The 14,148-nt window shown below is 45.3% G+C and overlaps 1 protein-coding gene across 1 annotated transcript in view; it reads left to right on the plus strand.

The window, feature by feature from the left end:
• Positions 1–14,148, plus strand: part of Reep1 (receptor accessory protein 1) — a 127,945-nt gene that overhangs the window by 78,778 nt on the left and 35,019 nt on the right. The window contains 2 exon segments of the mRNA XM_045152996.1: positions 277–397; positions 7,835–7,948. Coding sequence (XP_045008931.1) covers positions 277–397; positions 7,835–7,948 — 235 coding nt within the window.

Here is a 14,148-nt window from a genome sequence, read left to right on the forward strand (position 1 = left end):
TTGCGGGAGTGAACCTGGTTTTCTTGGGCAACAGGAAAAAGAAAACACAGTCTTTCAGGAAAAGGCCATGTGTGTGTGTGTGTGTGTGTGTGTGTGTGTGTGTGTGTACATACACACACAAGCGGCCCTTCCACAGGTGAAGGAGAAGGAATCTGGACACCTAGCAGCTGTGTGTGGGAGGGGGAGGCATCCATGCCAACCTCAGTCTTGCCCTTCACAGGTCCAGGGCAGTACTGCTTAGAACTTAATGGAACGTGTGTTTTCTTCTCTCTCCAGGTTTCCATTCTATTATGAACTAAAAATAGCATTTGTAGCCTGGCTGCTGTCTCCCTACACAAAAGGATCCAGCCTCCTATACAGGAAGTTTGTCCATCCCACACTGTCTTCAAAAGAAAAGGTAATTTTTGCTCCTTTTCCATGAGGTAGAAGATCAAAGTCATGAGGAAAAAGCAATTATTTTGTTGCAGGGGACCCTTTGATGACTTCTTTACCCCAGCAAATAATTTGTTTTCCTCTAATCTCTCTCTCTCTCTCCCTTTTTAGTTTTTTCTTTTTTCTTTTATTTTTCCAAGGTAGGTTCACACTGTGACCCAGGCTGACCTGGAACTCACTTTGTTGTCCCAGGCTGGCCTCGAACTCACAGCAATCCTCCAACCTCTGACACCCAAGTGTTGAGACTCAAGACATGCCCTGCCACACCACACCTGGCTTCTCTCTCTCTCTCTCAGTCTCTCTCTTTTTGAGGTAGGGTGTCACTCTATCCCAGGCTGACCTGGAATTCACTATGTAGTCTCAGGGTGGCCTTGAACTCACGGTGATCCTCCTACCACTGCCTTTCTAGTGCTGGGAACAAAGGCATGTGCCTCCATGCCAGGCCTCTCTTTTTTTTTTTTTTTTTTTTTTGAGACAGACTCTAGAGCCCAGGCTGGCCTTGAACTCATGGTGATCCTTCTCCTTCAGCCTCCCACATGCTGGGGCTGTAGGCATGAGCTTCCATGCCCAGCTCTTTTTGGAAAATTGTTTATATACACTTTTGTTTTTTTAACTTATTTTTATTATTTTAATTTTATGAAGTATAGCATGAAAATTCCATACATGTATATAATGTGTACTGACCAAAGCAAGATAGTTAGCATTTTTGTATCCTTATTTTTTTTTAATATTTAATTAATTTATTTATTTGAGAGAATGAGAAATAGGCAGAGAGATAGAGAGAGAGAATGGGCACATCAAGGCCACTAGCCATTGCAATTGAACTCCAGATGCATGTACCCCCTTGTGCATCTGGCTTACCTGGTCCTAGGGAATCAAACCCAGGTCCTTTGCCTTTGCAGGTAAGTGCCTTAATCACTAAGCCATTTCTCCAGCCCTGTATCCTTATTTTTAAAATTTGATTAGCACATAGTAATTGTATGTATTTATACAGTTTCAATGCATGTGTGAAAATGCATTGATCAAGTCAGGGTAGTTAAAAGTTCATTCTAAGCCAGGTCTGCATAGTGGCACATGCCTATAATCCAAGCACTCAGGAGGCAGACAAAGGAGGATCAATCAATATGAGTTTGTTGCCAACCTGGGGCTATAGAGTGAGTGCCAGGTCAGCCTGGACTAAAGTGAGACCCTACCTCAAAAAAGCAAAAGTTCCCTCTGGGGCTCGGGAGATGGCTCCTCAATTAAAGATGCTTGATTGCAAAGCCTCCTGGCCCATGTTCAATTCCTCAACACCCATATAAAGCCAAACGCAAAAAGCAATGCATGTGTCTGACATTTGTTGGCAGTGGCGAGAGCCCCTGGTATAGCCCCTCAAACACACATGTACAAATACATTTTTTAAGTTCCTTCTCCTTATCATGACTCTGTGTTTAGAATCTTCAAACTCCTAACTCCTTTCTTCTATTCATAAAATAAGTAAAAGTTATGTGTAGTCCCCTGGCCAGGTACCCCTGCTGCTGGTGTGGGGTTGCCTGATTGACCAGCCCCTGGGTCCCCAACTCCTTGTTCCCCTGCACCGGAGGATGCACACACCACAGACAATAGGTCAGAGCTGACCTCCCAGGCTCCTGCTGCTGGCGTGGGGCTGCCTGGACCCTGCGTTCATGCTGCGGGTGGGAGCTGGCTTTTCCCTCTCAGCTCCTGGCTCTCCAGCTTCTCTGCTCCTGGTTTCCCAATGCCCAGTTCCCATGTGCAGGACGGTGCTAGGCGGGCAGGGGGTGGGGCAGCATTGGGAGCTGGCCTTTTGCTCCCAGCTTCTTGGATCCTGGTTTTCCAACTCCCCTTTCAGGAGGGTGCACACAAGCCAAGCAGAGTGCGTAGGCCTGAGCTCCCATTTCCCCGCCTCCCAATTCCCCCCACCACACCCCCACCTACACATCTGAGGTTACAGCTTCATCCCACTCCAATCCCTTTCAGACCTAAAACAGAACACTCATTGTAGATCCTATAAGGAGAAATACTTTTTCTTCCTCCTTAATAAAATAACACTTTTACCCAGCGTGGTGTTGCATGCCTTTAATCCCAGCACTCAGGAGGCAGAGGTAGGAAGATTGCTGTGAGTTAGAGGTCAGCCTGGACTAGAAGGAAACCCTATCTTGAAAAACAAACAAACAAAAGTGATGAAATTCTGTGAAGGATTATATCATTATTGATAATAAAATATTTTCATGAATTAGAAAAGGAAATCTAAAAAGCACTCATAATTTAACTCCTCAGAGGATAGGTGTGGTGGAGCATACCTATAATTCCAGCGCTCAGGAGAGAGAGGTGATTTTCAGAGAAGTTAAAGCCTGGTCTACAGCATGAGTTCCAGGCCAGCCAAAGACTACATAGTATGACTCTGAAAGAAAAAGAAAAATTGAGGCCTGGGGGCACACCTTTACTCCCAGCGATCAGAAGGCTGAGGTAGGAGGATCACGTGAATTTGAGGACAGCCTGGGCTACATAGTGAGATCCTACCTCAACAAAAACTAGAAATGGGGATGGAGTTAGGGCTTAGCAATTGTGGCACTTGCCTACAAAGCCCAGGGACACAGGTTCAATTCCACAGGACCCACATAAGCCAGATGCACAAGGTGGTGCACGCATCTGGAGTTCATTTGCAGTGGCTAGAGGCCCTGGTGTATTCATTCTCTTTTTCTCTCTCTCAAATAAATAATTAAATAAATAAAATCAGAAATGAAAAGAAAAAAATTAAAGCCCAGCATGGTGGTACAAGCCTTTAATCCAAGCACTCAGGAGGATCGCCTTGAGTTTGAGGCCAGCCTGAGGCTACACAGTGAAATCCAGGTCAACTGGGGCTAGAGTGAGACCCTACCTTGAAAAAGAAAAAGAAAGAAAAATTAACTACACAAACTGAACTTCCTTCTTAGCCCTTATCCTTTTGCTGATATGATTTCCACATATACAGTTTATAATTTTGTATTCATTACTTTCTTGTTGCTGAGACAAAATACTTAACCAAAAGCAACTTAAGGAAGGATTTATGACAGTATCCACTTTGAGGTGACAGTCCATCATAGCAGGGAGGCATAATGGCAGGTGCTTGAGGCAGCTGGTCACATTTGGTCCACAGTAAGGAAGCCGAGATCCATGAATTCTACGGCTCAGCTACTTGTTTCTTTTTTATATAGTCCAAGACCCCGGGCTGTGAAAATGATCTGCCCACAGTTAAGAAGTATCTTTCCAGGTTCGAGAGATGGCTTAGCAGTTAAGGCCTTAGTTAGGCCTGCAAAGCCTAAGGACCCTTATTCTACTTGCCAGATCCCATGTTAGCCAGATACACAGAGGGGAGGCAAGAGCAAGGTTGCCCATGCCCACTAGGTGGCACAAGCATCTGGCCTTCAATTGTAGTGGCTGAGGCCCTGGCGCGCCAATTCTCTGTCTGTCCTGTCTGTCTGACTGTCTAAAAAATACAAAATTTCAGGGCTGGAGAGATGGCTTAGTGGTTAAGCGCTTGCCTGTGAAGCCTAAGGACCCCGGTTCGAGGCTCGGTTCCCCAGGTCCCACGTTAGCCAGATGCACAAGGGGGCGCATGCGTCTGGAGTTCGTTTGCAGAGGCTGGAAGCCCTGGCATGCCCATTCTCTCTCTCTCCCTCTATCTGTCTTTCTCTCTGTGTCTGTCGCTCTCAAATAAATAAATAAATAAAAATACAAAATTTCAAAATTTAAAAGAAACTGGACATGGTGGTGCACACTCTTAATCCCAGCACTTGGGAGGCAGAGGTAGGTGGATTGACATGAGTTCGAGGCCACCCTGAGACTACATAGTAAATTCCAGGTCAGCCTGCCCTAGGGTGAGACCCTACCTGGAAAAACCAAAAAATAAAAAAATAAAAAAAAAAAAGAAGGATCTTTCCACTTCAGGTAACCTAATCAAGATAATCCCTCACAGGCATGCCCACAGGCTCATATTCTAGGGGACTCTAGGTCCTGTCACGGTAACAGTATATTGATAGTCTTAAAACTTAAGCTAGACATAATGGCATGCACACTTAGTCCCAGCTGTAGCAACCTGCAAGGCTTTAAGAAGATGGGCTCTTGAGCCCAGGAGTTCAAAGCCAACTTGGGCAACATAGAGTAATCTGCTCTCAAAAATAAACACACAGCAATGACAATTATGTACCTTAGAGGCCTGGCAATGTAGCTCAGTGGGTAGAGTGCTTGCCAAAGCCTGCACAAAGTCCTGGGGTTGATCTCTGCCACTGCATACACCAGGAGTGGCTGTCATGCCTATGCTCCTAGTCAGAGGTAGAGGTAGGAGGACACAAAGTTCAAGGTCCTCTTCTGCTATATATTGAGTTTAAAGGCAACCTGGACTACATGAGATTGTCTCAAAAAAAAAAAAAGAAAGAAAATACTTGTATTCTGAGATTTTAAATATGTTTGTTCACAAGCCTTCACGATCTCCATAGTGATCCATGGTGAGACAATTGTTTCTTACTGTGAGGAGGTTATTTCAGCTTTTTTCAGGGTATAGATAATTCTCCACCAACCACCACTTATGCATAGGGTTTTTAGTTCCTTCTTTTATCTTAGCATAGATTCCCAAGAATGGAATTATTGGGTTAGATGATTCCAACATTTCATTACTTCCATTATTTTCTAACATGATTGTAGAACTAAGCAATGAATTATAAGTATATAATGTTGTTTAGAATGTGAACTGTACCCCCACAGGTTCATATGTTTGAGCAGCTGGTCCTCAGCTCATGGCACTGTTTTGAGAAGTCGAGGAACCTTCTGGACATGGGACCTAGCTGCCAGATGTGGGTGGCTGGGGGCAAGAGTTGAAGCTTATATGTGCGTCTGTTTTCAGGGCTGTGGCCTCTGTTTCCCGATCATGCCCTCTAACACGTAGCTATTGCATGTGTCGACTGCCGCTCCCACACCTGCCCCACCGTGATGGACTGTACCAATGCAAACCATGAAGCAGAATAAATCCTTCCTCTCTTATGTTACTTCTGTCAGGTATCCCCTCACAGCAGTGAGAAAATGAACTGTGACAGAGTCCTATAGGCAGCTCCTGTTGGTACATTAATTTCTACTGGCTGAAAGTTGAATGCTCATTACTTCCTCTAAGGGAAGGCTTTGGGGAGCATAGCAATGTAATGGATATGTAGATCTGAAAATCCCTTTGAATTCCAGCCCCACGGCTCTTTCTGGCTCAGAAAGGCTGAATTAAGGACTTAGATCTATTTTTAAAAAATTTTTAATTTATTTATTTGAGAGCGACAGACACAGAGAGAAAGACAGATAGAGAGAGAGAGAGAGAGAGAATGGGCGCGCCAGGGCTTCCAGCCTCTGCAAACGAACTCCAGACGCGTGCGCCCCCTTGTGCATCTGGCTAACGTGGGACCTGGGGAACCGAGCCTCGAACCAGGGTCCTTAGGCTTCACAGGCAAGCCCTTAACCACTAAGCCATCTCTCCAGCCCCATAGATCTATTTTGACCTAGTTACCAAACCATACTCTTCCTCCCTCCCTTTGCTCAATGCTGGGACTCCCCTGAAACTGCCAGTGTCATTTCCACCCAAGTGAAGGATATGCCTAAGAGCTGCCGAGAGGGCTGGGGTGCAGCTCAGTGCTTGCCCAGCATGCACCAGACTCCGGGTTTGATTCCCAGCCCCCCCCCCCACACACACACCACGTAAGCACACACACAACAAAAGTTCTGCCAAGAGTCACTGAAACGTGAGCCAAATCATAGCAAGAGCATGATGCTGCAGCTCCTCAGGAGGCTGTGCGCAGGCCCCACCTGTCCACCTCGAAGCAGAAATGCTCTCATGTGAAGAACTTCCAACAAGACCAAGGCCACGTGCTGTTGTCTTGTTGCCCTCTAAAGTGAACTGCTGTGGCTACCAAACCGCTACTTTCTCAGAACAATGACAACCACAAAACAAAAATCAGAGGAACAAACACACTGTTGTCCTTGGCTTTGTTCCCAGAAGGAGACCTCATTCCTGTTGCCTGTCTTCCCTTTACCTGACACAGATGACTTCATTTTATTTCAACATGTATCAAGAGATTTTCCTTATCAACAAAAATAATACACACTCGGTAATAGCCACTCCCCTTGGTACACGCATGGGGCAATATTTAGTTATAGAATTAGATGATCACAGAGTAACAGAATTTTAGAATTGCAAGATCCCCACCCCTTGAAGATAAGGCAGATAGCGGTGGTTATCACTGACTGGAGGCAGCTGCCATCCACTGGGATTACCTCTCACCATGAGCTACAGGTGAGCTACCATCACTGTCACCTTCCAGAAGACAAACTGCTTAGAGAAGGCAAGTATGGAGCCTACAGGTAGGACACACCTGTAATCCTAGCGCTCAGGAAGGTAGAAGGATATAAATTCAAGGCCAGCCTGGACTACATAGATCCTGTCTCAAAAAAAAAGGGGGGCTGGAGAGATGGTTTAGTGGTTAAGCGCTTGCCTGTGAAGCCTAAGGACCCTGGTTCGAGGCTCGATTCCCCAGGACCCACGTTAGCCAGATGCACAAGGGGGCGCATGCGTCTGGAATTCATCTGCAGTGGCTGGAGGCCCTGGCGCGCCCATTCTCTCTCTCTCTCTGCCTCTTTCTCTGTCTGTCACTCTCAAATAAATAAATAAAAATAAACCAAAAAAAAAAAAAAAACTCAATCTAGATCTGACAGCCATTTAATGGAAGATCTTATCTTGTTTTGGTGACAAAATACCTAAGGATTCTAGATCCTGTCACATTGACAGTATTAACCATTATACAAAGCTGAGGTTGAAAGCTTGGTTCTTGGTATTCCCTCACCCTGGGTTGTTTCAAAGACTTAATTAATCATTTATTTATTTAGAGAGAGAATGGGTGCACTAGGGCCTCTAGCCTTCATAAATGAACTCCAGACACACATACCACCTTGTGTTTCTGGCTTATGTGGGTTCTGGGGATTCAAACCTGGGTCCTTAGGCTTTGCAGGCAAGCACATTAATGGCTAAGCCATCTCTCCAGCCCCCTCAGTGACTTGTTTATAGACTGAGTGTCTATGCATAGAAAGGCAAAATTGTCCACATCCCTGGAAGTTAGATGGGCTTTAGAAACAATCCCAGAGCCTTGTTGGGTCAGCAACTTGCTTGCTATTCTTTCTTTTTTTTTTTTTTTTCAAAATTTCCTTTTGTACTCTGCCATTGTTCTGTCTTTTTCTACCTTCCTATGTGTACGCTGATAAGTGTCTCTGACGTTACAGGCCCAGTCACATTCAGCCATCAGGCAAACAGCCAAGCCCAGCACTCGGGAGAAGGGAAAGAGAACAGCGAGTCATTTGTGCTTGCCAACTCAGTGTGCCTCTGCTTCTCCTTTGACAGGAGATTGACGATTGCCTGGTCCAAGCAAAAGATCGAAGTTATGATGCCCTCGTGCACTTCGGGAAGCGGGGCTTGAATGTGGCGGCCACAGCGGCTGTGATGGCTGCTTCCAAGGTACTGTGCCAAGCTGGGCTCTGACCACCATAGCTGGAGGCTCTCTCAGTTCCCTGAGCCTCCCTGCCTATCACCTGTGTATCTTGCACAGACTAGTGACCAGTGGCTTCTTATCTATGGAAATATGGCAAATTCTGCCCCCAGAACATTCTCTTCTATACATATATACATACACACAAGTATATGCACATGCACACCTGATGTGTGTGATATCAAGTTTCCCAGAGCCCAAGAAGTTCCCTGTGGGTCCCAGGATAAGAGCTTCTAACTTACCGAGGGCTGAGATGGGCAGGGAGGGGGCAGCAGAGGGAAGTAGAGGTAGGAAGAGGGCTTTCCTTGCTGTTTCCCAGGGTGTACTGGGTGAATCGCCTGAACTCAAAATGAATACTTGGAGAGGCCACCTAAGCAGGTGGGTAGATCCCACACGCATGTGGTCCAGCAGGACCTGGAGGAGGGACCCAGGCTCCCAGAGTGACCTGAGAGGTTCTGACATAGACGATGTTCAGTGCTAGTGAGTGAGGCGGAGGACGTTTGAAATCAACCAGTCCCGTGGAGTGTTGGGATGTCATCCTCACTTCTTGCTCTTTTCCATCCGGCCCCTTTCCAAAGTTCTCTATGTGCCTTCCTGGCTTCTTCTCACATCACTCTGCCATTGCGTCACTCTCATTATGTCCTCAGACCTGAACGGTTACAATGGTCAAACATTTCCTCTTAGAATAAATCTGGGAGAGTGCCCCGGTGTTCCCTTCCCTGGGGTCCAGACATGGGGTCGAGGCCTCCAGTCAACAGTTACACTGCTGTTCAGAAGACACCATGGCAGGAAGGTGGGCTGTCTTAGCAAAGGGAGGTTGTAAGCCCTTGCTGGCGATGCTGGGTGGTAGAGCTTGGGAAAGGTTTGGGAGAGGACGGCTGATACCGATCTTGATATTTCATGGGCTTTGAATGGAGAACTGGAAGGAGCCCACTGAGAGCCTTGGGTCAAGAGACCAAGATGGCTTTCCTCTGCCCTGAACCAGGAAAAGTACTCAACTCACAGAGCTGAGTGAAAATTTCAAAAGGACCTTCTGTCTGACAGAAGAAAGAGGGAAGGAGAACCAAACAGAATGATTCTGTTTCAGATAAGGACCAGCTCCTTCTGTGACGCAGAACTGTGAGAAAGTTTCCAACTTCAAGTGTCCTGCATGCGTTAGTGTAAGGGGAAATGGCATCTTTGTAAAGGAGATTCCACCTTGGTATCCTGAGGGGATCTATCATTTTTACAAAGAGCAAAGAATCCCAAGAACCTAATTGTGATGTAAGCATCCTGTGTTCTTATTTTCTCAGTATTATTATTTATTTATTTGCAAACAGAGGGAGACAGAGAGAAAAGAATAAGAGAGAGAGAGCAAGAATGGGTGCACCAGGGTCTCTAGCTGCTGCAACTGAACTCCAGATGCATGCACTACTTTGTGCATCTGGCTTTATGTGGGTATTGGGGAATCGAACCAGGGTTGTTAGGCTTTGCAGGCAAGCGCCTAAACCACTGAGCATTCTCTCCAGCCCCTGTTTTATTTTTTTTTAACTATAAGAAAGAGACTGCATCACCAAGTTCTAAATTCACCAGACCAGTCTTGCCACACAATGCTTCAAAACCCCTCTCTCCATCCCTTGCCCGAGCTCTTCATCTTTGCCTCTGAAACCTGAGGGATAATGGGCTGCCTCTTTCCTCAGTCCCATCAGCCAGTAAATGTGTGTCCACCCATGCAGCTGAACGAGGCCACCTGGCTCCTGTCACCCGTGTGTGAAGCTCACTGGACAGTAACTTCTACAGGGCTGTCCTCTTCCTGGTCTGCCTCAAGCTGGAGCCCCCAGAGCTTGGTGCCACCTTACCTAGTCATTGTCTGCCTTCCCACCCTGGGGAAGTTCATCAACACAAGACTTCTCCAAGCACATAACATCAGCCAAAACCTGAAGGAAACCTCTAGCAGTCTGAAACTCACGCCAGGACATAACTTCTCATTTGTCCCTTCCATTTGGATTTACGTAGCAAAGGATGACTGGTGTCTGTCGAATGTGGTCTTAAATGAGAAAAATTTCTGTTTTGTGGTAATATAAATATCTTGAGAGAGGATATATCTTCTCTTCCAAATATAAAATTCCATCTGTTTTTGAAACAGATGTGTTTTTTTTAAAAAAGTAATAACTCATGTAAGCCAGATGCACAAGGTGGCACATGCATTTGGAGTGCCTTTGCAGTGACTGGAGGCCCTGGCGTGCCCATTTTCTATATATGCCTCTTTCTCTCAAATAAATAATAAAAATAAAATATTTTAAAAAGTAATAAAATCCAGTCAGGCCGTCATACATCAGTGGTTTCCATAGCAACATTGGACATCACCAGGCAATGTCAGAGGACAATGATGCACCATTGGGTCCAAATCTGGCTTTCATGCCCAAACCACCTGGGAGGCTTTGTTTTTTGATCTTTAATAGATTCTCATGTTCTGAATCAGAAGCTCAGGCAGTGGGCTCATGAAGCTCTATTATTTCATTTTATTTTTATTTATTACTTGAGAGAAAAAGACAGAGAGAGGGAGAATGGGTGCGCCAGAGCCTAAGCCACTGCAAACGAATTCCAGATGCACGCGCCCCCTCGTGCATCTGGTTTTCATGGGTCCTGGGGAATCGAATCAAGGTCCTTTGGCTTTGCAGGTAAACACCTTAACCACTAAGCCATCTCCCAAATGATTTTTACAATGCTTCCTCTTATAGGTCACTGCCTGAGGTCCAGCAGAACTGAAAGCATAGGTGATCCAGATTCAAACAGTCCATTTCTGTGCCTTTCCTGGTATCTGAGTTATGTGTCTTATTGCTGTGACCAAATACCTGACAGGAAGAAACTGAAGGGAGGAAGGGTTTGTTTCGGCCTGCAGTTTCAGGGGTGCAGTCCATGTGGTGGGGAAAGCTTGGCGTCAGGTGCTTCAGGCAGCCTCCATGCTCAGGAGGCAGAGGGAAACTGATGCTAGTCACACTGAAGCCACGGCCAGGAAGCAGCCATGATGCTTGCGCTCAGCTTTCTCTTTTCTGTTCAGTCCAGGAGCCCCATGTGGTGCCACATACAGGGTGGGTCTTCCCACCTCAGTTAACCCAATCTAGAAAATTCTTCAAATGAGCTGGAAAGATGGATCCTCAGTTAAAAGCACTTGCTTGCAAAGCCTAGCGGCCTGCATTGGATTCCCCAATACCCACATAAAGCCAGATGCACAAAGTGGCATATGCATCTGGAGTTCATTTGCAGTGGGAGAAAGCTCTGGTATGCCCATTCCTTCTGACATTCTCGTCCCTCAACCTCTCCTTGCAAATATATGTAAAAATTTAATTTAAAGAAAGAGGACTGGAGTTGGGCATGGTGGTGCACACCTTTAATCCCAGTACTTTGAAGGCAGAGGTAGGAGAATTGACTCAAGTTTGAGGCCACCCTGAGACTACATAGTGAATTTCTGGTCAGCCTGGACTAGAGTGAGACCCTACCTTGAGCAAACAAACAGAAAACAAAACAAAACAAAAGAGGACTGGAGAAATGGCTCAGCAGTTAAGGTGCTTGCCTGCAAAACCTAACAACCCAGGTCTGATTCCCCAGCACCCACATAAAACTGGATGCAAAGTGGTGCATGCCTCTGGAGTATGTTTGCAGTGGTTAGAGGCCCTGGCACACCCATCTCCTCCCCACCCACACCCACTTGCAAATAAATATATATTTTTAATATTTTATTTTTAATATTTTTTGAGAGAATGGGCATGCATGATCTCTAGCCACTGCAAACAAACTCTAGATGCATGTGTCACCTTGAGCATCAGGCTTATGTGGGTCCTGGGGAATTGAAACTGGGTACTTTGGCTTTGCAAACCATCTCTTCAGCCCAGTAAAAGTATTTTTTTTAACTTCTCACAGATATGGCCAGGTCTTTCTTTTGGCTTTTCAGAGAGTTTTAGCTTCCTTGAAAATGAGAAGAGGTGTGTGTGTGTGTGTGTGTGTGTGTGTGTGTGTGTGTGTGTGTGTAGCTAAAACTTAATGCCAATTGAGAAATATATTCATGTACCACTTAGTGGTGGGAATAAGTTCTGAGCAGTTCATCATTAGCTAATCTTGTTTTGTGCATGCATCAGAGTTTACTTATACAAACCTAGATAGTCTGTCTTACTATATATCTAGGCCCAAGGGTATATACTGTCTGTATGCAGATTGAAGCATCATTGTGAATGCCTGGCTGTAGAATGGTGAGTCTACGAATTCTTCTACCAGATTACATGATTAGCCTCCTCCTGTCACTGCTGTCTAATGTTCTGGGTCAATCTTTTTAATTTTAATTTTTAAAATATTTTATTTATTTATTTACTTACTCTTTTTTTTTTTTTTTTTTTCGAGGTAGGGTCTCTCTCTAGCCCAGGCTGACCTGGAATTCACTATGGCGTCTCAGGATGGCCTTGAACTCATGGCAGTCCTACCTCTGCCTCCTGAGTGCTGGGATTAAAGGCGCGCGCCACCACACCCGGCTATTTACTTACTTTTGAGATAGAGGGTAAAAGAGAAGGAGGCAGATAGAGAGAGAGAGGGAGGAAGGAAGGGTGAGGGGAGAATAGGCACACCAGGCCTCTAGCCCCTGCAAGAAACTCCAAACACATCACTACCTTGTGCATGTGTGGCTTACGTGGATACTAGAGAATCAAACATGGGTCCTTAGGCTTTGCAGGCAAGTGCCTTAACTGCTGAGCCATCTCTCCAGCCCTGTGGGTCCATAGTTTGGTGACTCCCAGGAGGATGGTACAGAGCTAAGATGTCTAAGTGAAAGATCTTTTGTGCGTCCATTCCCTAGACCTAATATTGTGGGGTTCTTTCATCATCATGAAGTATGAAAAAGTTTATAAGCATATCATTTTACAAACATAAATTCCTATTTAAAAAAACTAAACAATTTGTCCCTGCTTCTCCCCCTCTCCATATCTGTGATAAGGAAGTGATGCACCTTCTGTCTGAGGACTGAAAATTAGCTGGCCCTGTGGCTACGCATTCCCATTTCCTCTTTCAGAGTCCATGTTTTCCACACAGAGAGAAAACTGAGCCCCAGGTCTTTTGAAGACTAAAATTGAAAATCTCTCTTTCAGAAAATGATGCTCTTGAAATTCAGTTGTTCAACAAAACACATTCTCATATGAAAAGGGTGACCTTATGGAGAAAAACAGACTGAACAAAAGGTTTATAACTGTGAGGCCTCCTGGCTTCCTTATTCCCCCTGGATTTTGAACCCCATACTAAGTCTTCCCCTGTTTATTCTCGGACCTGGTAAACCAACCTTGCTTTGGACTTGTCATTTAATTTGAAAAACACTGTTGCTTTAGTTCCCCTAAAGCTCCTGTCCCTAGAACAATCCAAAAAGTACTGATACAATTATTAAATTCACCTGCGGAAGGGAGACATTAGGAGTGAACTTACATTCTATGATTAGGGGTTCTCCTACAGGTGGTTTTCAAGTGTGTGGTCTCCATAACCACAAGAATCCAGTATTAAGGTTGCCAGCTTCTTGAGACAATGGGCTGTGCCCTTTCCCCTTTGTGTCTAGCTTAGAAAGTAATCAAAGACAACAATGCTTAGTTTTGTAGTGCTTTGTGCTTATTATCACCCATTAAACCAAGTGCATTGCCATGAACAGGCACTTATTTTAGTCCTCCTGTTATGGGACATTCAAACCCTAAACCCTGAGAGCCAGGGTGCTTCTTGGATCCCCAGGTCCTAAATTCATGTTAGTATTTAACCAAAGGATTGGGCAAACCAAACTGACAAGGATAATTATTAAATTACCACATTAAAAAAAATTTTTTTTTGGTTTATTTTTATTTGAGAGCGACAGACAGAGAAAGAGGCAGAGAGAGAGAGAGCGAATGGGCGCACCAGGGCTTCCAGCCTCTACAAACGAACTCCAGACGCGTGCGCCCCCTTGTGCATCTGGCTAACGTGGGTCCTGGGGAATTGAGCCTCGAACTGGGGTCCTTAGGCTTCATAGGCAAGCACTTAACCGCTAAGCCATCTCTCCAGCCCAAATTACCACATTTTTTAAAATATATTTTTATTTATTTGATACAGAGAAAGAGGCAGAGAGAGAGAAAGAGAAAGAGAGAAAATGGACCGCCAGGACCTCCATCCACTGCAAACGAACTCCAGACAC

Source organism: Jaculus jaculus, chromosome 6, assembly GCF_020740685.1.
Source record: "Jaculus jaculus isolate mJacJac1 chromosome 6, mJacJac1.mat.Y.cur, whole genome shotgun sequence".
Lineage (NCBI taxonomy): Eukaryota > Metazoa > Chordata > Mammalia > Rodentia > Dipodidae > Jaculus > Jaculus jaculus.